The sequence below is a fragment of the Perna viridis genome, chromosome 12 (genome assembly GCF_037379345.1).
Source record: "Perna viridis isolate PV_CMFRI_1.1 ecotype Kerala chromosome 12, ASM3737934v1, whole genome shotgun sequence".
Taxonomy (NCBI): domain Eukaryota; kingdom Metazoa; phylum Mollusca; class Bivalvia; order Mytilida; family Mytilidae; genus Perna; species Perna viridis.
Genome location: NC_142456.1, coordinates 21,563,133 through 21,587,233, shown reverse-complemented (window position 1 = coordinate 21,587,233; position 24,101 = coordinate 21,563,133). Strand labels below are relative to the sequence as shown.

At 33.3% G+C, this 24,101-nt stretch overlaps 1 protein-coding gene and 1 long non-coding RNA gene across 3 annotated transcripts; both read right to left on the bottom strand.

Moving 5' to 3' along the window:
- Window positions 1-6,634: 6,634 nt before the first annotated feature.
- LOC148601676 (uncharacterized) lies at window positions 6,635-8,406 on the bottom strand. Of its 2 annotated transcripts, none has more exons than XR_015916958.1 (3): window positions 8,305-8,406; window positions 7,400-7,452; window positions 6,635-6,882 (listed from the first exon to the last, which is right to left on the bottom strand). It is a non-coding gene; the product is annotated as an uncharacterized LOC148601676 (long non-coding RNA). The 2 variants fall into 2 exon arrangements; XR_015916959.1 differs by lacking the exon at window positions 8,305-8,406 and adding an exon at window positions 8,136-8,160.
- A 3,916-nt stretch (window positions 8,407-12,322) lies between these two features.
- LOC148601675 (uncharacterized) lies at window positions 12,323-24,101 on the bottom strand. Its single transcript, XM_088554169.1, has 6 exons — window positions 23,984-24,101; window positions 22,144-22,224; window positions 21,612-21,683; window positions 20,865-20,924; window positions 19,242-19,322; window positions 12,323-18,287 (listed from the first exon to the last, which is right to left on the bottom strand). Exons 1-6 carry the CDS (start codon window positions 24,003-24,005, stop codon window positions 13,441-13,443), a joined length of 5,163 nt encoding a protein of 1,720 aa, XP_088410295.1. The 5' UTR covers window positions 24,006-24,101; the 3' UTR covers window positions 12,323-13,440.

Here is a 24,101-nt window from a genome sequence, read left to right as displayed (position 1 = left end):
TAAAAATATGCCATAAAAGTAAGAAATGAGGCCTTGCATTACTTTACTTCATTTAAAGTTGCTCCATTTAGTATAAAATATAATATATTGTTGCTTGAAAGCTTCTACGATAATTGAAACTCACTTACTAAAAATCTCACTTTCCACTGAAACTGTGGTTATCAGGTCTCAGTCTTGCATTCTTTGGCCCATAGGCTTCTATAGTATACCTTAAATTTTTATGATTTAAAAAAAAATAGAGAAGGAGTTTCAATATAACTTTTGACCATGTTTTTCCATTAAGAAAATGTCAAAAATAATTTTTAGGTCCCAAAAAGGCACGAACTTTGGTACACCAGGACAGGTCGAACTAAAAATAGACTTTTTCTACTTTCACTTTTATTTTGAGTTCATAAAATAGACCCCTTTTCTGAAGCATTTTTTTTCATGAAAATACTGTTTTTCCTCAAAAACAAGTTTTTTTGTGTCATAGCTTGATATTTACCCTGTACTTTTGTTGAAAAATGATAGCCATTTGCCAAGAAACAATAACAAAAAAAGGCAAAATGGAAGCGCCTATATTTTTTAGCCTCCATGTATTGACGTACACCAGCTCAGGAATATGTAATACAAGACTGATACCGTTTACATTAATCTCATGTACGCATGAAAATAACTTGGATGGATTTCATTCTGTTTCAAATGAAAGCTTTATAGGCTTTGGTGAATTGAATATGATACAAACATATCATTGATTTCAAGAGTTATGTCCCTTACATTAGGTCTACCTCCTTAAGAGGGCGTTCAATCATAAACCCAGGCAGTGGGTGGTACATGACGAATTTTATTTTACAAAGCATTTTATCTATTTCATATCTGAAATGCATTCTTTCTCAAAGTTGAATGTTAGTTTTGATTAACTACAACGGTTAAAGAGAAATAAATTACATAGAATGCCCTGCAAAAGGAAAATTTCTCTTTCATTTTGTGCAAAATTCGGATGCTTTCATAGAAAACTGACATGTAAAGTCATCCATTGTCATTAAAACGAATATTTGAACGTGGACATATATACAGCATAAACATTACATTGGAACACCAAATTTCTGTGGAATGAAATTTACCATGTGCCATCCATGTCATATGAACTGCCTAGCTGGTTTCTGAATGGATAGTCTCATAAATCGTCCACAAAATGTATGCATAATTTTTTCCTGCTTAGTGCATTTGTTCTTAATCAACCCGTGTAGTTTTGACGGCACTAACAACGAAATATAGCGCATAATGCAAACTGTTAATTCCCAAGAAACAACTTTTATTTCTTTATATTTTCATTACCTTACATTACATTCAAGGATAAAGTACTACATGTTCATTTAAATAAAACAACTCTAATTCAAAAAAAAATCTTTATAGTATAAGACTAATGCTTACTTATACGTCCCTTGATTTTGGGATTGAAAGTGATGGCACTCTTTGACTTATGTCGGGATTATCTAACGTTCATAATTGTCTCAGGGCGTACTTTTGTACTTCAGGTGTAAAGATTTCAATATTTACGGATACGATCGTAAGTAACTTATATTCAAATTATGTGTGCAGTTCTTTGAGTATCATTATGAACTAAAGATTCAGGAGGTTAGTCTTTCAAACTTACTTCAAATCAAATTGCATTATTTCATTACTCGTGATAAACAGGAGTATAAAATAGTTCTAAACAATTATTTGAATAAAATATATAAGTATGAAATGTATGTGTATCTGTAAAAATAACTTCTTATTGTAATAAAAATGTTTCAGCACTAATTGTGAACAACAACGTACAAACATTAGAATTATGGCATAGATATATTAAATACCTTTTATTTAGTGCTTAAAACGATTTATACGTTCGGGAATAAGACGGTTATAATAAGGGAGGTAGTTGTGTTGCATAAAAGTGGGGTTATCCCGCTTTGTATATTTTTGTAAAAAAATCACTTGAGCCGTTTTGATTACTCGATACGCATCCTTCTGCTGCATCAAAAATTGAAGCTTGCTCCTAAGATTTCAGCTGTTACTTCAATTGACATGGGTTTTATAACGAAAATTAAAATTTTGGTTGGATTTCATGAGATTCTAACAGCTATAGCCAACGAGTCTGAACCTCATGGAAGGGTCACAGTACCACACTAAAAAAAAAAAAAAAAAAAAAAAAAAAAAAAAAAAAAAAAAAAAAAAAAAAGACAACCACATCTACCGATGTAGGCAGTGTTGATATAGGAATGGCCCGAAACTGTAAAGCTCCAAGCAGCAGAAGCTAGTTGTTTCTTCTCCTACGTACCTATGTTTGAAAACGTGATCTCTCGACTTTTAAACAGGTTGTCCTTGTAATGACGCTATATGTTTCATTTGGCGTTGAAAGAAGAAGTGTGCTGTTAAGATGATGGCTGGCCATTTATTTCACGCGGAGCGATAGTAATTTTTTAAACGGTTCAATGGAATATTAAAATTTACTGAAAATCATACTCTTCAAACAAATAATCATAGCAATAGCTTGCGCACTACCAGTCTGTGAGGTAGTAGAGTTGGGGTAAGGGTGGTTATCCTTATTACAATATTTTCAGTCACTAGCACGTTTGAATAAATCCTAATTTCCAAGCTTCAAGGTGATACTGATGTAAAAGTGAAATTACTCCAAGCAAGGGTTCAACGTTTAAAACAAATTTGTCATCCACCAGCTGCTTTGCTTTTAGCAAACTAGGAGAGTAAAGAATTGATTAATTGTTTCAAATGGGTACATTGAGGATTATATCACGGATTAGGCGGGAAAATGTTTTGTATGAAGTCTTCTATTGCATACCACGATTCCTTCAGTTAAAATATTCAAATTGCGTTATGTGCTATGAGACAGTATGACTAAACAATATTCTTGCCCAATTTATAACAGTTCTTTTTATAACAGCTTCAACTTTGATAGTTGAGAAAAATAAGTTTTCTATACTCTGTTGGGATTTTCATTATATGACTATCAAGCATATAAATTACTAATTGTGTCAATTTCAACTTAATATGTCTCATTTATAGAGAATGCATAATTGATTGGCATTATTTTGTAAAAATGGCAAAACATGCAACATTCTTATAACCGACCCTTACTTCTCCAGTTCCCTTACAAACAAAACCTTCCATACAAGAAGTCACGATGACTTAAGTTGCAAATCAACAAACTTGATACATGGATTAGAATGCAACTTATGTGGTTTAATATATGTCGGAGAAACGCAAGAACGATTAAATAAAAGAATGTGCGGTCATCGTTCGGGAATTAACACCACCAAATTTCCGACAGTTTATCAACACTTTAATCAACAAGATCATTCAACCCTCTCCATGAAAGTTCGTATTTTAGAAAAGATTTACCATTCTACGAACAGTCCTGTTCTAAGTAAAAACTATCGTAGGGAAAGAGAGGAGTGCTGGATACGCAGACTAGGTACTACAATACCTTACGGATACAATGACAACATCAAAAGTATAGGAAACCTTTCAAGCCAATATAACAATAGCATATATATGATGAATTTATTTGACAAAAATCTAAGACGGGAAAGGAGTCATGCCATCGCCACTATACGTCACCTAAGTTACACGATGACTCCATAGATGGTCTCCTTCCTTTCATACAAAAAACTTTTGGACTTCATCACATTAGAACCAAACTTTATTCTATACCTCGAACTCTACTACACTCCCTTTACAAAACAAGTCTTGACACTCCTGTTTCTGACCCCACCTCATCATTATACAGACTTGTTGCCATCATTTTGGATATTGGTTTCCACAGATTCTTTAAACCAGTTTGTGTGAAAAGTCAAGATGAAGAAAAACGATCACTTCTTCCACTACCGTTTGTCAACAAAGGTATAGATACAATTAATTTGGCTTACATCCTCCATCACAAAAACATTATCAATAAAATTCCCCCATATTTCAAATACAAATCCATACCAATTATTTCATATTCCTATACTTCACCCATTGCATCCAAAATTTTCAATTATAAAAGGCTATTGCAGAACCTCGAGGTTGAGGACTTCAAGGCTAAACCACCTGACTGTTCTTGCAAAACCTCTCCATTCAAATATGATCCTTCTGGTCACGTCGTTACGGGAGATTTAACCATTATCTAAAACGATTCTCTGCGTAATATCCTTTCTAAAGGTCCCACGCTCCACAAATTGGAATTATAACTTTAAAGTTCTTATGAATGTTGTCGAGGACTATGCAAGAAAATGGATAAAACGAGAACATTGAAGAAATTGATTCTCTATCAGAGTGGTTAAAAGCCGTGAGGTCTTTAATTTTGAAACGAATGAAAGTTTTAAGTAGGTCAATGAGTGCAAAGGCTACATCAGTTTTCAAAGACCCCGATGTAGCAAAAACATTGTCTACTATACATGACAAATATGTTATCGTGCCAGCAGACAAAGCCAAAAACAACATTGTTTTTTCTGCAAAACGTTTTATATCCGATGTTTATTATCAGAGGTAGACGTAGAAAATAATAGCAGTGATAAGACCTATACTGCTACCACACTCTCCAAAGAACAAAAATGTGGAAAACCATACATCTGTGCTATCCTCTTTTGGTCCCTCTACCAAGGACGATGATTGTGATTTACCGTCTATGTACTGGATTCCTAAACTTCACAAGAATCCATACAAACAACGTTTCATAGCTGGATCTGCAAAATGTACCACCAAACCTATTTCAAACCTTTTAACTTCTATACTCACAACTGTCAAAGAGGGTCTGCGGTCCTACCACAACACTTGTTACTCCCATAGTGGTATTAATTCAATGTGGATCCTGAACAATTCGAAAGATCTTTTGGAGACAATCACTTCAAGACTATTATCTGAATATAATAGCATTAAAATCTATGATTTTTCAACACAGTATACTTCTATTCCCCATACTCAGTTAAAACCCCGACTTAAAACATTATAAATCGTTGTTTTTCCAAAACAGATGGTACACCTAGATACAAATATATAGTTCTTGGTAGAGATTCCTCATACTTTGTAAGAAATAATTCCAAATCATCTTCTAAATATACAGAGGAAGATATTTACAAAATGCTGGAATTTTTAATCGACAACATATTTGTCCAGTGTGGTGGACGTGTTTTTCAACAAACGGTCGGCATTCCAATGGGAACAAATTGTGCTACTTTACTTGCTGACCTATTTCTTCACTCTTATGAGGCTGACTTTATAGCTGATCTGATCAGAAAGAAAGAATATCGTTGGGCTAGATCCTTCAATCTCAGTTTCCGCTATGTAGATGGCGTATTATCGTTGAACAATCCTAATTTCGGGGATTTGGTACATCGAATCTACCCAAAAAGAACTTGAGATAAAGGATACTACAGACACTGTAAAGTCAGCCTCATATCTTGACCTACACTTAGAAATCGATGGTAGAGGAAAACTATTGACGAAACTTTACGACAAATGTGATGACCTCTCATTCAGAATTGTCAATCTTCCTTTCATCTGTGGCAACATCCCTTCGGCTCCTGCGTATGGAGTGTTCATATCACAACTCATACGTTATGCCAGAGCTTGCCGAAACTACGCGGACTTTTTGTATCGCGCTAGAACTCTAACAAATAGGCTTATGGAACAGGGTTATGTTGCTACAAGATTGAAGTCATCACTACAGAAGTTTTATGGTCCTCATCATGAACTCGTGGATCGTTATGGTGTATCCATCAGCACCATGAAAACTGATTTATTCAACGGGTCATAGTTTTCCTTTCCTCGTTTGTCCCGTGCCCGGACTTTACTTTTTATGAGCAACTCGGCGATTGTTTCTAGAAAAACAGAGGACGCTTACCCTACCGGTGCATCTGGTCCATGCTCCCAGTTTGTAGTGGAGTCCGAGTTGCTCATTTACGTTTGCTACTTTGTATGTATGATTTTAGTTACTTTATGTTCTATGTTGTGTATGTCTGTTTTCCATGTCTGGTCTTTGTCCCTGGATTACATTCTTTTGATTACCGCTATAACCTTGGTTCCCTTGATTACTCTTTGCATAATTAGTTGCCTCATATCGTGCTAGCAAATGAACTTTATTCAGTATATGTCATTGTTTGATATCTTTTGGAATACTTCCATATAAGTTTTATTCAAAATTTCATTGATAACAAATTGTTTCTTATTACCTCAAGATATTTTAAAAAATTTGAAAATCGCAGTGAACTTTTCTATAACTTTTTTTTATAGGTTTGGGTATGAATAGTCCGTAAAATACCATTTTTGTATGAACATTTTATCATGGAGTTTTGCAACATAGAAGGTTTTATATAGACAGTTTGCTAAAAATTACCCTCTTTTTTATTATTTCTAGAAATAAAAGCTTAGTTACTCTTTTTAAACATGAGTACAATGAAAACTAATCCATGTTCAATCGTACATATGATATCCATAAGTTGTAATTTGACCTTATATTTATTTGTATAAATATTTTGTAAATTGTTTTTAACCCATATTGTTAACTACCGTAAGCATGACACTATGTACAAATTGAAGAAAAAATGAATCATGGGAAAAGTTTGGGGTACCCCGAGTCTCCTACATTAAATACATTCCTAAGGAGTAAAATGAATTTATGGCACGTGCTTTTATTCCACAGCATAATATAATATAGTGCGTAATAAGTACATGCACTAAAATCTGTTGTAAATTCTTAAGCGCTCCCTGCAATGAAAGTAAATCCGAGCTCTTTTGTTTGTTTGAAAGTAGTATCCATCTAATTGGTGCGTATATTTTACATGTAACTGGTATAAGTTTAAACCAGAATAATACTTCAAGTTCTGCGACCTCTTTCTGGTGTGTGTGGTTCCACGCGACATGCTGCAATAAAAATTGAAATAGAAAATTTTTATTTTAATATTCGAAATTGACTTTAGCTAATTGAATGCATATTAACCTAAGCTATTGAATTATCGGTTTAAATATGTCTCCTATATGTTTTATATGGGAAATCTTTCTGTATTATTTTTCCACTTTTAAGCTATGTTCATGTCGTTTCTCAGTATTTCATTTTTATTTATACTTCCTTGTGCCATGTGACATTTGATCTTCGTCTATTTTATGTGCAATTTTCCAAGGTTTTTCCCCATTGTACATTTTACTATTCCAGTCATTTATCTGAACTTACCGAACTTTGTTGAAAAACAACATATCAAGGATTCTAAATAAAGTACAGGATGAACGTCAGAGTAAAATACTTACAAAGAAAAGTATTTTGTTGATTTACTTATTACATCAATGTTTTTTCTGTTTTATAAAAAAAGAGACACATGGAATAATAATATGATTCTGAATTTTAGCGTTCTTTGTTAATAAAGTTTCTTTAAATTATACTTACTTTGAAATCAACCTAAGGAATTAACCGTTGTCAAATCCGTACACAAACCAATACTTATAAAATAAAAGTCCAAATTAATACATTGAAATATGATTAGCATAAAATTGTGGCAGTTTTTTAAAGTTACAAATTTATAAAGTACTTTAGAATAAGAAATAGGAAGATTCACGCGTCGCGGAAATGCCTTACTTTGCTAGATTTTTACCGGTTAATATTCATTTGCAATATGGCGGGTGCCGCTGGCGGACTAGGACATGATTACCTTTCTAGAGCAACATATATCATATCCGGTTTTTTGTTCGACTTTATATGTTAGTACTCGAGTTTTTTTTGTGTGTGGCGTCTTGTTTCCCTTAGTTCCAGTTTTTATAATTGATCTATTTTATTCGGTTCGCTACATTATTTATGTAGATCGTCTCTGTTTCATGGGTTCACGTTTAGGCCATGTAACGGATTTTGACGCATTCAGTCACCCCACTGCTGACAATTCGGTATTCTTTTGCCGATATTTGCTAGTGTCGAATACGTTGACATATAGTGAACTATATACTCGTGAATTAAACTGCTCCATATTTATTTTCTTCGTCTTTGTGTCACGTATTTTCTTGTCTATATAAAACATCCCCTTAATTTGATGTCAACAGATGCAAGCGTGTTTTGTGTAATTATATGTTAGCTCTCTCTCAATTCGTGATGGACTTCTTTTGTTTCTATTAGCAAATAACATTATACTTACTACAATAACGAGACTAATTGATGAGACTTGATTATCGTCATAGATAACATCAAATCGATACGATATACATGTAGTTCTTTCGTGATATGTTTTATTCCTTTCAAAATTGTTATCAGAAAATTCTTTAAAAAAAGACTTCACTTTACCAAAAATTACAAATGATGCTTACCTTCGATTCCCAACATTAAAAAATGTAAAATGTTCAGAGCGCACAGGTTATTTATGCAGGCATGGGGAAATTTTCAATCTAAATATACACATTACGTAACTTTAAAGTTTTTATCAGAAAACAAACTAGACCATTTTATGGATTTTTTTCCCAATGCTTGTGAATTCGATATCAAATAAAGTCTCTTGATACAGAACAGCAATTGTACTTAAGTAGCAGCTAAGGTCCAGTATCATGTATAAAAAGCCAGGTTTTAGTACGGGAATCTAGGGAACTATGATTCGATCGGTAATCAAAACCAGAATTAACAAATTATCATGGGCTAACGACTAGACTAAGAAAATAGACACAAACAATAACAATAAACAAAAAAACCAAAATAACAAAAACAAAAAACAAAAACAAAAACAAAAACAAAAACAAAACAAAACAAAACAAAAAAAACACAAACATGAAATATCACGCTCATAGAAACAACATGAATGAACCATCCGGACTCTACTAAAACCTTGAAGAAAGGGCCAGTGCATCTTTAGGTAAAGCGTTCATATAATGTCAAATCCGGGGTAGAGGAGAAGGAGATACTGTGACGTAGCGAACAAATCATCGGTTTCACGATGCAAAAAGGTTGTGGAATGTAAAATATGGACAAAAATCCTTTGCAGGATAAGGAAAATATCAAAGGTTAGATTCTTATATCTGTAAGTTCCGTTGCATTATTACAAGTTTTGAAATTTGAAATAAATTACTCTATGAGTTTAACATGTTCATGTTTGTTATTTCAGTCTTTGTCTTGTCGTACACTGATACTGGACACGTACTTAAATTACATTACCATAGTCCAAACCATATTTGAACTTGATCTGCAAATACAAAAGAGTACACCCACAAGATAGCAAATAACATTCAATTAGTTACCTTAGTCTTTAAAACAAAACATGCTTTAATTAGAGTTCTCCATGTGGCAAGCCGTTGTGGAATGTATTCCCCATTTATTGATATCAATAAATATTTAATAACACGTTAATAAATATTCTACATTGAGTAGAAACAAATTTATTGACTTTTTAGACATGCATTATCTCCGTTAGGTATTGATGATTCCAAATACAGTTGTCATTCCTTTTCGTATAGGGGCAGCTACTACTGCTGCAGCTGCAGGAATCGAAAATCATTTGATTCAAACTTTAGGTCGATGGTCATCAAACTGTTATACTAGGTACATTAGGACTTTAGTAGATCCCATTAAACATGCACAAATCAAATGAATATTTCAATCCGATGTTCATTGTTGACTATAGTGGGTTACAGTACCTACATTTAAATGTACAATTCATATTAACAGTGGAACAATCTTCTTGGGGGCACTCGTTATACTCCTTTTGGCGTTTTCAATTCCATTCTTCTGGAAGTTATAATCCCCAATTCAGATTGCACAAATGCTTTTATGTTATTAACTTGCTGTGTTCCCCCAGGTTATCTTTTACTCCCTTAAAGTTTTTTCAATGGTTAGACATCAGTTGTGGCATCTGCCGGGCTCCTCCCAGATATCTAATCCACAGCTTCCAAACGTCAGTTGGTGTGCCAGCCGGGCTCCCCCAGGTACTGAGATAAGGCAAAATTTATACAGTATCTGCTGGGCTCCCCCAGATACAATGTACTTTTGTTTTCTTTCATTTTTGAGTGTATTTTCATTTTTTACATCTTTCATGTATCTGCTGGGTTCCCCCAGATACTAATTTCTAAAATAAATTTATTTTCTACGAGTAGCCCCCAGATTGCCAAATTATGTCTTTTGTTTTTTTATTATTGAATATTGTGTTTATGTAAATATTTTGTACTGATGTTTTACTTGGTTCAAATGTAGTTATTTTAATAGATTAACTTCATGTGTTTGCATTTACAAATATGTTATAGGTTTTGACTATATACACTCACCAACTTGTTAACTTGTAAGATAAGAATGTACATCAAGACAAGATGAACGATACATGTATTTACTACATGTAATTGTTTTAAATTCCATGAAACTTACACAGATGTGTTGTTGCACACACACTAAAATGATGGAAAAGATGTGACAGAAGTTTGATATGTGTTGAACTTGCATAAATGGGCACCTTAGGAAGTGTTCCTCTGCTAAGTATGTATTTGGTTTATCAGTATGATAAAATGCATACAGATGTACAGAAAAATTGAATGCTTCTTCATGGTTAAGAGTGCATTTGAAATTTTATAGATGAATGTCTTTTTATGTGGATATGTGGGATTGTTTGGAAATATTTCCTGCTCCTCCCTTCAACTTGGCCATACGATTATTCGGATGTGATATGATCTTCTTGCATTTCATCGTCTGTTTTTTTTGGGATGTGGCATCTCCTTTAATGTAATACTGAGTTGTTTATATAGATATTAAAAAATCCATCAATTTCATTTTTGAATTTTATTTAGAAAGATCCAATCGTTGTAAATAGGGAGAGAGAGTGTGTAATGAAAAGTCTTTTTTTTTCAATTTAACTGGAAAATGTTAAAAATAGTCAAGAAATTGACACGAACAGTTGTGATCAAGAGACATAATGCAATTTATTTTCTCATCAATTCACTCAACCCAATATTTGTAAATATGCATAGTTTTTTAAAGGTTGCAAACAATTACTTTAAACGCCGATAGGGAGTTTCAGTTTATAACATGACTAAAGACAAGATATGTTATGCATTTTGTCCTTTCTGCCGGGAATGACGAACAGCACGCTATGTATTGTACAAGAAGCAGAAATTGGTCGTTCTCTCTGGCATATAACCTAAATTTTAAGTTGGGTTCCTGCTCTCGATTTCTTTACATTTTTCATCCTTTGTATTGTGGTCTTAAGTGTAATTAATTTAAGAGTCAGACAATGGGTTGAAACATGGAATGAAATGCCCCGCCGATGTTAAGTTTAAATATTTGTATCATCAGAATCAAGGTATAAAGCCAAGATTGTCCATACCATACTATTATGGACAAACAAAACCCCTTATTTTCTAATATTCTTATGAAAAAGCGCTTATATTTTAATATTGAGTATTGAACCATGTTTTCCCAGACATTTCACGCTCCAAAATATTCTTTTACTAAATAAATGAATTCGTAATGGACATTAATATAAGAATTATGTTACAATGGTAAAAGCATCTAAGCACAAACTCATTTGGAGTGAAAAATGGAAATAAACAGCTACTCTTAAACATGCTGCTAACCATCCCCCTTTTTTAAATTTTCGGCAAAAGTTAAACATAAGCATCCAAATAGATGGATAATCCAGAGACATCAAAGACGGAAGGACATCAGGTACTCTTGAAACATTACCTGCTCCGCTATCGGCATGGTACCTGTTACATTATATGTGAGCGAAATACGGCATGAATCTCGTTGTGTTACCGTCTATTTTATTAGTTTTGTTGTCGGGGCTTGTCAGAGCTTACCTGAAAATGTGTATACACGTATTGACTACCTCTTGGTGATATCTGTAAGTATTTACTTTTTTTGTTGCGTTTCACCGGATGTTTCTTTTTCTATAGCTTTAATATTGTGGCTTCCGTCACATTTTGCTAAAACGAAGTCGCAGAGAGGTCACACCAAAAACAACTGTAGTACCTAAGGTGCGATTCTTGCCTTAGCGGTATCAGTTTACGACTCACAAAATAATTCATGAACTCAACGATTAAGAGATTAAGAATTGTCAAATCTCGAACTCTTTGAATGATTTTTTTCTAAATTTTTATCAAATTCCAATATATACAATTTGCAATCAACCTTTTCTGTTGAGTATTGTAAATCTTTATAAATAACTCCTTTCTTCCTTGCAGTGACGTCTTCTGTCTATTGATTGGATAAACGGATATGACATATTTATTTACTTTTCTATTCAAATTTCAGAAAACACATTTAAATTACTTTTCCTTTCTATTGATACAAATATACAAGAAGGTTGTTGATAAAGATAATTTAATTCTTTGTGTTTATTTTATTTCATTAGCGGGAATTTATTCAAATTTTGTGTATATCCATCACTGGTGACCCGAGTCTATATTTGTAGTAATACTTGGGTCGCTTATACTGTTGAACAGGGAACAAAATTAACCTGATGTGCTACTAATAAATAAACCACTGACGAAGAGAATCTTGCTTTCGATATATATTGCAACTATATGATACCATTACATTGTTAACTCTCTGATAATTTTATCTGATCTTTCTATTGTTATTCATTTTTGTAATATTATTATGAAGTTTTAAATTCTAATAAAGAATACATATTATTTTTATCTTCAAATAGATTGTGCAGAAAAACTGTTAATACAATTGAGACAAAATCAGATATAATACAATGTATTATTCTTTGATACATACAAGACCTTCACCGTTTCCAGTTTAAGTGGATTGCATTGCACTTTTGCGTTTTCTTCTATTTCGCTTTGTATGTTTTTTCTTCATTTTTTGTTTGTTCACTTTATTTTTCTTTGTTAATGACCTATTAAAAACGTTCGTCCTGATCTAACATGATAAAATGTCATATGTTTTAATTAATAAATTGAGATAAGTGTTTTTTCAAGGAAAGTCGCCAAATATATATTTATATCTTGATATTCTAATGGTAAGAGTTCACTTAATTAATTCACAAACATAAAATACCTATATAACTGGTAAACTATAAACTCCATAAAATGTTATAAATAATAGTACTTCAACATCGTGAAGAAACACCTTTCTGACTAGCATTTATACATTTATATGCATAAAATGTTTAAAGGGGATGTTTTCCTGTTAAATTTCCAAACTTATAAAGAAAAAACAAAAGTACATGTCTGTGGAAAAAAATAACAATTTTCTTCTGTGATTTAGATAATATATTAAAGATGATTTTTAACAAAGAAAAAAGCTTAAACGAAATAGCAATTGCTAAAAGCAACAATAAAAGTACACACAAAGAAAAATCACAAATGAACGTCGATTTGTTAAAAACAGCATCGCAAAAGACATACATTATATCTTTTAAAATGTTGACATCTTTAGGAATGCACAATGAAATATGTTTTGGGCATTGCACTATTAGCACAAGCATATTACTTATGTAAAGAAAGAAAGGTTTGCACAATTTACGTCAGCTTTGAACAAGTTGATGTATAGGAAGAAAACAACTTTTCTGGAGTAATGTCGCCACTTAGTAAATGTCTCAATTCACGCAAGCCAGGTTCAGCAATGAGGTCAGTAACACTTTGTTCATAAGTTTTGCGAATTGCAATATCTGCTTTATTTGCCAAAAATAACTTAATCAACGCCACGAGATTGTGTATGAATTTTTCCGAAACTATACTATGCTCTTTACTGAATATCCTATACTGGTGGATAACCAAATGTAATGGAGTCTGACCATCGGTGTTCCGAATGTCAAGCCTTGCTCCCCTCGCTACCAAAATCCGAGCCATAGCAACGCGTAACGATATACACCATGCATCTTTTTCCTCAATTTCAAACCTACATACGTTGTGCAGTGGCGTATTACCTTCACTATCCGTTTTATTAATACACGAGTAAATATTGCCTTTATCCACGTAGGTAAGTAAAAGAAGAAGGACTTTGAGTGAAAATCGATTTATAGTAGACGTTGTTACATGGAATGTGTTTCGATCGAGAATATCGTTTTGTAATACATCGGCGTCATACTTCAACATTTCTCGGACAATCGCCACCGAACTTAACTGGCAATATTTAAACAGGTACATGAATGGCGATTTTCCATCATTGTCCTGGTCGTATGTCTCCGTTTCAGACTTTTGATAGAATTCTTTTACTATGCGCTTTCTTCTGTTTGGATCAGCGCCATTACGTAGCATCTCAACAATTATATCATTATGGACGTTATATCTCATGGCAACATGTAGAGGAGTTTCACCATTTTCGTTATACATATTGATGTCGACGCCCCTTTCTACAAGAACAGAGAATGTAGCGGTCGGTACATAGTTTCGGCGTCCGTATTTCGACAAGGCTATTACCAAGTGATGTATAGCGTTACCTCTTTCATCTTTCTGGTTTGGAGAAATATGGTCTGGAAGACAGCGTATTGTGTTTGTTCGGATTCTATTTATCTGCACCGCTAAATGAAGGATCAGGCCTATATCGAAGTTCGTCCTTTTACATTTCATAAAGAGCTTCATGCATTTCCTCGTAAATTCATCATCTGCACTCGACAAAATACAGTAGTGGAAAGGGCATAAACCTGACGAATCCACTGCATTTGGATCAGCTCCTAATTTTAGAAAATGATCAATAATATTTCTCATATCATTTTTGTGAAATTTACATGTCTTTATAGCTGTCGCAAAAAGTGATGTCCCTTCACTATCAATGGCATCTACATCGACTCTTTTGTTTACTAGCATTTTAAGTATCGACATTCTTAAAGTTCCACTATTAATCTGTGTTATACATTGTCTTAACAAAGCGTGTCTTTCATCAACAGAGATATCAAACTCATAATTATCACGTGTGTTTGGTTGTGACTCGTCAGTTTTAAGCATAACTACCCAAGCCCGAATATTAAGCTTATGTTCAGACAGTAAACATTTACGATGAAGATTCTTAAAATCAGTTTCAGAAAAAGATTCTTTGCATAAATCAAAAATTTTTGCAAGTAAAGCAACATGGCAAGATTTTAGAAGAAATGCGACGTTGCGCATGACAAAATCTTTCAAATGTTCCTTTGTGTATATTTTCTCAACAGTTTTAGACGAGTCTTCAATAAAATGCTTCGAACTCGATTGTAAAAGACAGAGTTTCTCCAGAGGTGTGTTTCCTTTTGCATTTTTATCAAACAGACATCGTTCTGTTTCAATATCTAAAAGATTTGCTATGCCAAATTTGCCTACGCAATTGCAACCAAATAGGCAATGAAGTGGTGATTCATTGTTTTTGTTCTTGGCGTTCAAACGAGCACCTGCTTGGAGTAAAGCTTCGACAATAAAGTGTCTTTTCTCTGGGGGTATCCTGTTTAGTTCAGTGCAAGAACAAGCTAAATGTAAAGCAGTGATGCCATGAGAGTTTTCAGCGTTTACCAAAGAAGGTCTACTGCCCGTAGGAACTGAATTAAGTATTTTCTGTAAGATTTCCAAGACTTCTTTGCATTTGCGATCCGGTGAAAGCAAATGATGGAGAATTGTATTGTTATTCTGGTCTTTTAAATGAAACTTCACATCATTTTCTATCATTTCTTGTATGATTTCTTCGCTTAATTTTCCATTACGTGCAAACTTCATTGCTATTGTGCACTGAGACATGAATTCATCCTCTTCTGATGTCTCTGAGTTTGACCCAGAACTGTTTTCGGAAGAAAGATTTTCTGCAACATTGGTACTAAGTCCAGTTTGTGAAACTGATTGTGTAGCAGAGAGTACGATGTCTGTGTTTTGGTCTATCTCAAAGTTGAACTGATTTACCGAAAACAGAGGAAAATGCTCTTGAATAAAATTCGCACAGATGTCACGTTTGGTATTTTCGTTCGAATGATAAATAAGTTCACCGAACTGTTTGTCAACTTTATCGAAACCAGACTCGCTCGTCATTGTAATCGTTGGAGCTTGATAGTTTACATCAGCTCCACTAGAAATAAATACACTTGCCAGCATTTGATTCGCAACAGAGAATAATGGAGTTCGACCTAACTTATCTTTTGCGTTTAACAACTTGATCTTCTCTCTTGAGTTGCACCTACCTAGTATATAATAAGCAATTTCCGGACTTTTGGTGATGTGTAAAATATTTTTGCCATCATAGTCTTGTACCGTTAATGAGGCTCCATTATCAATCATTTCCCCGGCTATTTCGAGCGAAGAAGCATAAAATAATGGTGTTCGTCCATCTTTGTCAGGCTGGTTAATCTTGCAACCTTTCCCTATGAAAAACTTGACGAGATCCTTTTGATTTACTCTATGCAGTAACGTTCTTCCATGGCTGTCTCTTTGAGAAAAATCCTTGTCAATTTCATTTCTTTCTAACATTAAGACCATGGGTACACTTTTAGCAAATTGTAAGACCTGTTGCTTCTGTAGGCCAGACGTTTTTTTCATTTGAATGAGTAAGATTTCAACGATTTCGATATTGTCGTTCGCTACAGCGTACATCAAAGCAGTTCGTTCACTGGAATCCTTCAAATGTATATCAATACCTTTATCAAGCAAAGCTTGAATTATCTGTAAAACGTCTTGTGCTTTTTCTTCGCTGCCTTCACTTCTAAACTCGTTGTACTGCAATATCACCTTGATGAGTGGTCTATTTACCGATTTCTGGTTAAATGAAGCTCCTTTGTCAAAAAGGTACTTAAGAGTTGTTAACTGACGATTGTTTTCTCCATAAACTGTGGATTGAATTGTTGTCATGCCATCTTCATCGTGAACTGTACAGTAATCACAAAAATGAGTTTGCGATTTACGTACTTCGTGTAATGAACTATCAACACTTGCACCAAGACTAAACAAAAGATCCATTGTGTCTGAGTCGAAGCCGTACCAACAAGCAGGTACAAGTGCTGCCGATGCTTGAACTCGTAACCAGAATTTATCCTCGACCGTCTCATAAATTTGTCGTTGAAGTAACATTGAACATAGATAACTGAGTCCTAAAGACGCAGACCAATACAGTATTGAACCTTTGAAAAGAGCTCCTCTTTCAGAGTCTTGCTCTGTAATTTGAAGAATGTAATTGAGTCTTTTGCTTTCGCTGTTGCTAGAAAGCTTTTCCAGAACTTCGATAAATTGTAATACAAATTTGCGTGATTTAAAAGCATGGTGTTTGAAAACTGACAGGATATTTCCGATTTCAATCTCTTTTAGAAATCTCTCCGCTAAATCATTGTAAATTGATTCGCCAACTTTGACATATTCTTCATCGTCCGAGCCAACAAAGTCATATGGTCTGATCCGATTCACTATGAATTGAAAAGGGAGCCATTTTATTGCCACATGCCGTAGTTTGTTGCTAAAAGAAAGACAAACTGCTTCTAAAACACAGGAATGTGAAAATCTTATATTTATGCCTTCTTGTATGACAAAGGTTTCATCGATTCGTTTGAGTGCCGAATGAAATCGTGTTCCAATCTGACGAGATGGGAAATTTGCAATACTTTGAAGTAGGGGAAATTCAAGAGTTTCGTTGCATATTCTGTTCAAAGTGTTTTCCTGAATTTCACCTTCTCTAACAAGGAGGAATATTAAAAGTGCATAAATATCCCTGTCATTATCGTATACTCTTAAAATTTCCTCGTGTACATACTCAGTTGGTGAGTCAAAGAACTTGCTTCCTCTATTGAACAAGTTGTCATTTCTGGTAAACATATTCACACAGTTTGGATAACCCACCGGACATTTGCTGGAGACAATTTCTTCCATAACCTCCTTCCTTAGCTCTGATCTATACGCCTTCAAATGTGTTTTAAGGATTTCCATACGTAACTCTTTCGACAATATCAATTTGTGACAAGACAAATCTACGACTTTGTTCTCCTGAAATATGCTTTTACATCTAACATACTGTAAAATTTTTGGCAAGTAGCTTCGGCGACACGTCATTACCAGAAACATGGAACATTTATCGCTACCCATACCTTCCGAAATGACACTGTCGATATAAGTTATGAGTTCCCTGTATTCAGTTTCTTTGTTGTCGGAAAGTATTCGACCCAGCATATCGTCTAAGAATACGACCTGTTTTTCTCTCCATTTTACCCGTTCTTGCCATTGGCTGATTCTGTCAACCGGGACAACACTATAACCGGCATTGATCTTTTCACAAACTAGCTTTCTAGCAATAAAAGACTTCCCTTCACCGGAGCAACCAGTCAGTAGAACATACTTGTGTTCATTCAAAGTTTTCTTTGCTTCTATATAGCCATTGGTTTCCACAAACAATTTAGATACAGCTATAAATTCATCAAGGAATTGTGTGTTTCCTGAAAATAAGCATTCAGACCTTGCTAGTATGCTACGTTGAAACATGTCTAAACCAAACCCCATTTGGACCTAAATCTTTTCAGTTAAGGCAGGTATTTGGTATACAAAGGTTCAAAATACATAACAGACTTTAAAAAGTGTCTGCAGATGGTCAATTCGACCCATAAATAATCCGAAAACATGCCTAAACAGTCTTTTTACATCAATTTTAACTTGGTAAACTGTATAGACCGAATCAATTTCTAAAGATTCGTTTTCGACATGTTTCACATATCTTATTTAAAAACCGAAACTGCACATTGAAAGTGTTAAAGCCTAGTTACTCAAAGTAAAGACAGTTTATTTATTCTAAAGCTCTGCAATCGAAATGTGATAATGTTGTTTACCTAGACAGTAGAATTTTGACCACCGAGCTTGAGTTCATATTGTCAAAGTAATATGTATACTGAACAAAAGCAGGTTTTTGAAGTATGTTGAAAATAACTTCTTTTTATCTATGAAATCGATTTACAAATTTAGAGAAAAACCGTATTTTGCCGTTCCGAATTCTTATAAAAAGCTAATGGTAAATTATTTTTTTGTTAGAATCGACAAAATGGATAAAATCAATTTGCATGTCCTACCGATCTGACAATATAATTTGACTCAAGGATGCTTTCTTTGAAAAGATCATAATTTGATAAGTGAATAACTTGATCCGATCAGGAATTTTTCATTGCAATGTTAGAAAAATGTGGTTATTGACAGAGTTATCTGCCCTTGAAATATACATTTTATGTGCATGTCAATGGAATTATAACTTAATTTACCAAAATGATATGGAAAATATTGTCTTGTTTCCTTAATGTAATGCTGCATATAGATAAATTAAACTTTTAAAATGTTTTTTTTTCAGACCATGTTTCACCCACTGCCTGATTCTTACAGAGATTGATACTTAATAGTATTCTTACTTTGTAAGTATAAGTCGTCTTCTTTGCGGGGAAGATAGATAACATTGTTGTTTCCTATCTGAACAATATCACACGGTATACCTTAAACAGACAGAACATATATGTATTTGTCATTCAAACATCATGATACAATGGCTTCAATCCTTGAAATTAAAATGCTTTTTGTACTAAAACAAAGAATTATCCTCCTAAAGGACTTATTGTTTTCTTTCTTATTTCTATTTTTTTTTACATTGTAGAAAAAAAAGAATTAGTGCCCACTCAATCGTCAGTAAATGTATTTAATTAAAACGAGGTTTATATTATGCATATCATTCATTTTCAGAACTTAAATACATGTGGTCATAGTAAATAATGACTCGGGTATCAAATTATGCTCACAAGAATTATGTTGCTTAAATGTTTTTTTTTTTAAACGTGGTTGGAATCACGGTCAGAACACCTCTTTATCTTCCAGATATACCTAAAAAGATGTTTGCAAAATGCTAATTTTTTTAATCCAGAAGATATTTTCCATTGTGGTGGACACGTTTTTTAATAAACGGTCGACATTCTACTGGAAACAAATTGTGCTCCTCTACTCACTGACGAATGTCTTCATTCCTATTTGGCTGACATAATAGAAGATCTGATCCAAAAGAAGGAACAGACCCTTAGGTCTCAGATGATGTATTATCGTTGAAAAATCCTACTTTCGGGGATTTAATACATCGCATCTACACCACAGACCTTGCGATAATGTATACTACGGACTATGTGAAAACCTCATATCATGACCTACATCTAGATATCGTCGAAAAAGGAAACTCATGACCAAATTATATGAAAAAGGCGATGATTTTTCATTCCGTATTGCCCAACTTCCTTTTCATATGTGGCGACATCCCTTAAGCAACTGGATATGGAGTTTTCATATCGCAAATCACATTTTATGCCAGCACATGCCGTAACTATTTAGACTTTTTGTATCGCTAGACTTTTTACAATAAAGGTTCTGAAACAGGGCTTTGTTGCTAAAAGGTTGAGGTCATCACCTCCGAATTACTATGGTCATTATCACGAACTGTAGGATTGACACTGTGTATCCATATATGCAATGAGAACCGTATTGTTCACCGTATTATATTTTTTTCTTTTCTCTGCGGCCAACCCGTACTTGATTTTGTACGAGTAACTCAGCGGTTGTTTTTAGAAAAGCAGAGGACGCTTATCCTACCGGTGTACCTGGTCCTTGCTCCAAGTTTTAGCGGAATCCGAGTTGTTCATTTACTCGTGTTTCTGTGATCGTGCTATTTTTGTCATGTTTTGTGTTATGCATGTCTGTTTTTTTTCTGTCTTCTCTTTATCATTTGAATTCATTCCTTTGATTTCCGCTTTGATTTTGGTTTCCTTAATTATTCTTATAAATATCACGTTTTGTTATGAAAAATTACAAAATTTGCTGTTAGACAAAAAGGGTTGAAAGAAAAGTTTGTTCATTTCTAATATGAAACTGCTGTCTTTTTCATGTCTTTAGTTGTACGCCCCTCTTTAGTCACTCAGATATCTCTTTTTTTATTTCGATTCTAATATTGATATAAATAGTTGATAGTGAATTTTGCTTTATAACAAATATATACATACTTGTGGATGTCGCGCAATCGGATGACTGAATCCCCGCAGTAGATCTATCTTGTAGGAATACTGTAGTATGAAGAAATTATATTTAACAGAAAATGAAGAGAAAGTATTTATGTCTTTCTTTAAACACTACGTAATCAAGGTGTTAAGGTATTTTTTTCATCTTTGTCTAGTATTGTGATGAAATCTGTATTATTTTTTTATATCTAATGGAGCAATTTAGTATTTTTATCCAGTTATAGCATACACTATTATAGACAAAGTATCAGAAATAAGTAATTTTAATTATGGGTTTTCTCTTTTTATCATTATTATTGTAACTGATAACTAATTACATGTTACGTGTCTATAACACGTTTTAATACATAGTGTTTTTATCCCCAATATGTTTATTCTTTAAAAGGTGTATTCAGCAACTTTACAAATATTTATTATATAGATGACAGTGATTTACATAATGTTCCCAGTGTAATTCAATAATTCATATATGAAATAAATTCTTCTTGGACATTTTCCGGCCAAAACATCACAACACTAAAATCAATCCGCCGGTCACAAAATTAAAACTTTATGTTAAACGTAGCAATTCATTTTGAAGAGCATCTACTGTATATGATATATTCTTTATTATACATAGGTTAATCAATTGGATATAGTAAATTACTAGTGCCAAGTACACTTGACAACAAAAAATTGGTTTCTTACAATCGAAACCTTCCCAAGAAATCTGCAACTGTATTAAATGTTTACCCGATATTCTGTCTTCTCTTAGGCTTGTTGAGGAAACATCGGTACTTGAGGTACTTATGTAGGTATGGCGACCTAGGAAAAAAATATTATGCACGTTATTGATGGAAGTATGTTAACTTATATTAAACTCTAAACAACCACATGTAATAAGCTTGCTGTCTTTGATAGGTGCAGTTAATGCGTTAATTGTTTAAATCAAATGTTTAACATCGCTGTAGTGGTATAATTTTTCTTCTTTTTCTTCTCCCCCTTTGCATTTGTAAATTGAACAGCGTCGACTTTCTGTTTTATTTTTGAAATGATGCTTCCCTCTTTCAAATGAAAATACAAATGATTTATATGTTTCATTAAAGAATGTCCCGATATATAAATTTACATCCATACAGTATATTCATACAGTATATTCAATCCCATAATAAATATTTCCACCTGTCCCAAGTTAGAAACCTTTCTTAATCAATTGGGACCTTTATATGCTTAGGTTGTAATGTTGCCTCTTTGTAGTAAGAAGATATCTTAAACCAAATGATACCTGTTCCCCATGAACTACGATTGTCTTTTGAATCACCTCCGGTGTCAGAAGAACTGCTTTGTAATCTTTGAAAACAACGATCTGTATAACATTAAGATTGATTCATTTGATTGCAGTTTAAAGCATTATGGTCTATATTTTATTAATGTCAGTAAAATTACTTATGTGTAAGATTTTTTTGTAAGAATTAGGCAAAATTGGAATATCTGAAATTTGCATAACTCACTTAAGGATGCTTTCTCTATTTACAAAGACCATTATTTTCATTCTGTATCACTTAATTTTTATTCAGAAATTTTTCAAGACAATATTAGAAAAATGAGGTTATCAGCACTTGAAATGTTCATTTTCAGTGCATTTCAATAAAATTATAATTCAATTTATGACAATGCGATTGGAAGTACTGCATGTTTTCCTTGATTCTGATGGCGCAAATAGTCAAATTTGACATTAAAAATGATGGGTTTTTCATACTCTGTTTCTCCCACTGCCTGTTTCTTACAAGGACTGACACTTAATATAATCAATCACACAAGGTCTGCTTTGTACTAAAGTGCTGCATATGTACAATCTCACAGACACAACTATCACAAAGAATGTGTTACTTTTGTCAGACACAAATTCTGACTTCGAGTCACTAAAATCATTATACAAATTACGAGAATAAATATGGGGAATGTATCAAAGAGACAATACCACTGAGATGAAAATTGTCAACTCAATGCTACATGTATGAGCGTTGGCTGCCAACTTTTTTGTGTCCTAAGAATTAAATTTTCGAATGAGTACCAAACCACGGTTATTCGCCGTTTAGGCCTGTTCACAAGAGACCGACAAGGTGGACATTACCATAACGACGTAGTATTAAGTTTCGACCATTGTCTTTAAAAAAAACGAAATAAAGGAAAATAAAAAAAGGCTTCTTGCTGTAGTTTCCTCTGTGTGTCTAACATTTTGAAACTGTTGTAAGAAAAACTACGACAACAACAACTTACTATATTGAATTACTGAATGCAAAATATAATAGACGGTCTTAAAAATTGTTGAGGTGTATCTTTTAGTTGAGGAAATTTTGTTTCTAATTGGTACACGATACAAAAATAATGGGGAACAAATTTATTATAAGTACACGCATCATCAATGATAATTATGTGTATTGCATGTACATGACAGGGCAGTGTTTGTTCGTATTCAAGTAGCAGTCTTTATATAATCAGACAGAGGGTGATTCATTTTTATTTTTTTAAAAAGAAATCAACATATTTTTCTGAAAAAAAATTATTAAATTTATATACATTTCAACATTACAGAACGACAACATCCCTTTAGTTAATGCTGTTGCGGTTTGAATGTAGAATTGCAGTACAATATGTTTTGTGGTACATGTATATCAATGTAATTTCCTAATTAAAGACAGTTTAATAATTATTATAATTACCCACGAAATAATTTATTTGTATTGGAAAACCAAATTTTGCCCAATGCATCGTTTCAAAACAATAAAAATATACACCTTAATCTGAACTAAAGTTAGAATTTGTGCACATCTTTTTGATGACTGTGATATTAAAACAAATTAAAGGGAAATAATAGTATATATAACGGATGTTTCATAGTTGAGTCAAGTCCTTCTAAAGAAATGTACATGTAATGAAATAGCACCAGGAGTAATATATCAATATTTGAGCTTGTCTGAATGACTTAAATGACACATCAGCGAGTCTCAACTGAAATCAAGGTCATTAAATAAACAACAAAGTTTGAATAGCTGAAGTTTGTCTAATATGCGAGCAAGAAAAGATCAATATAATACAAAAAATTAGGTGACATAATTTCCTACCGGATTCGGTGTCAGTTTCCATTCTAAATGTTCGAAGTAGTAACCCTTTTCACTTTAAAAAACAAAATGGCCGATATGAGAAGTAAAAACATTAAACCGTTAAATAGTCATGTCCTTT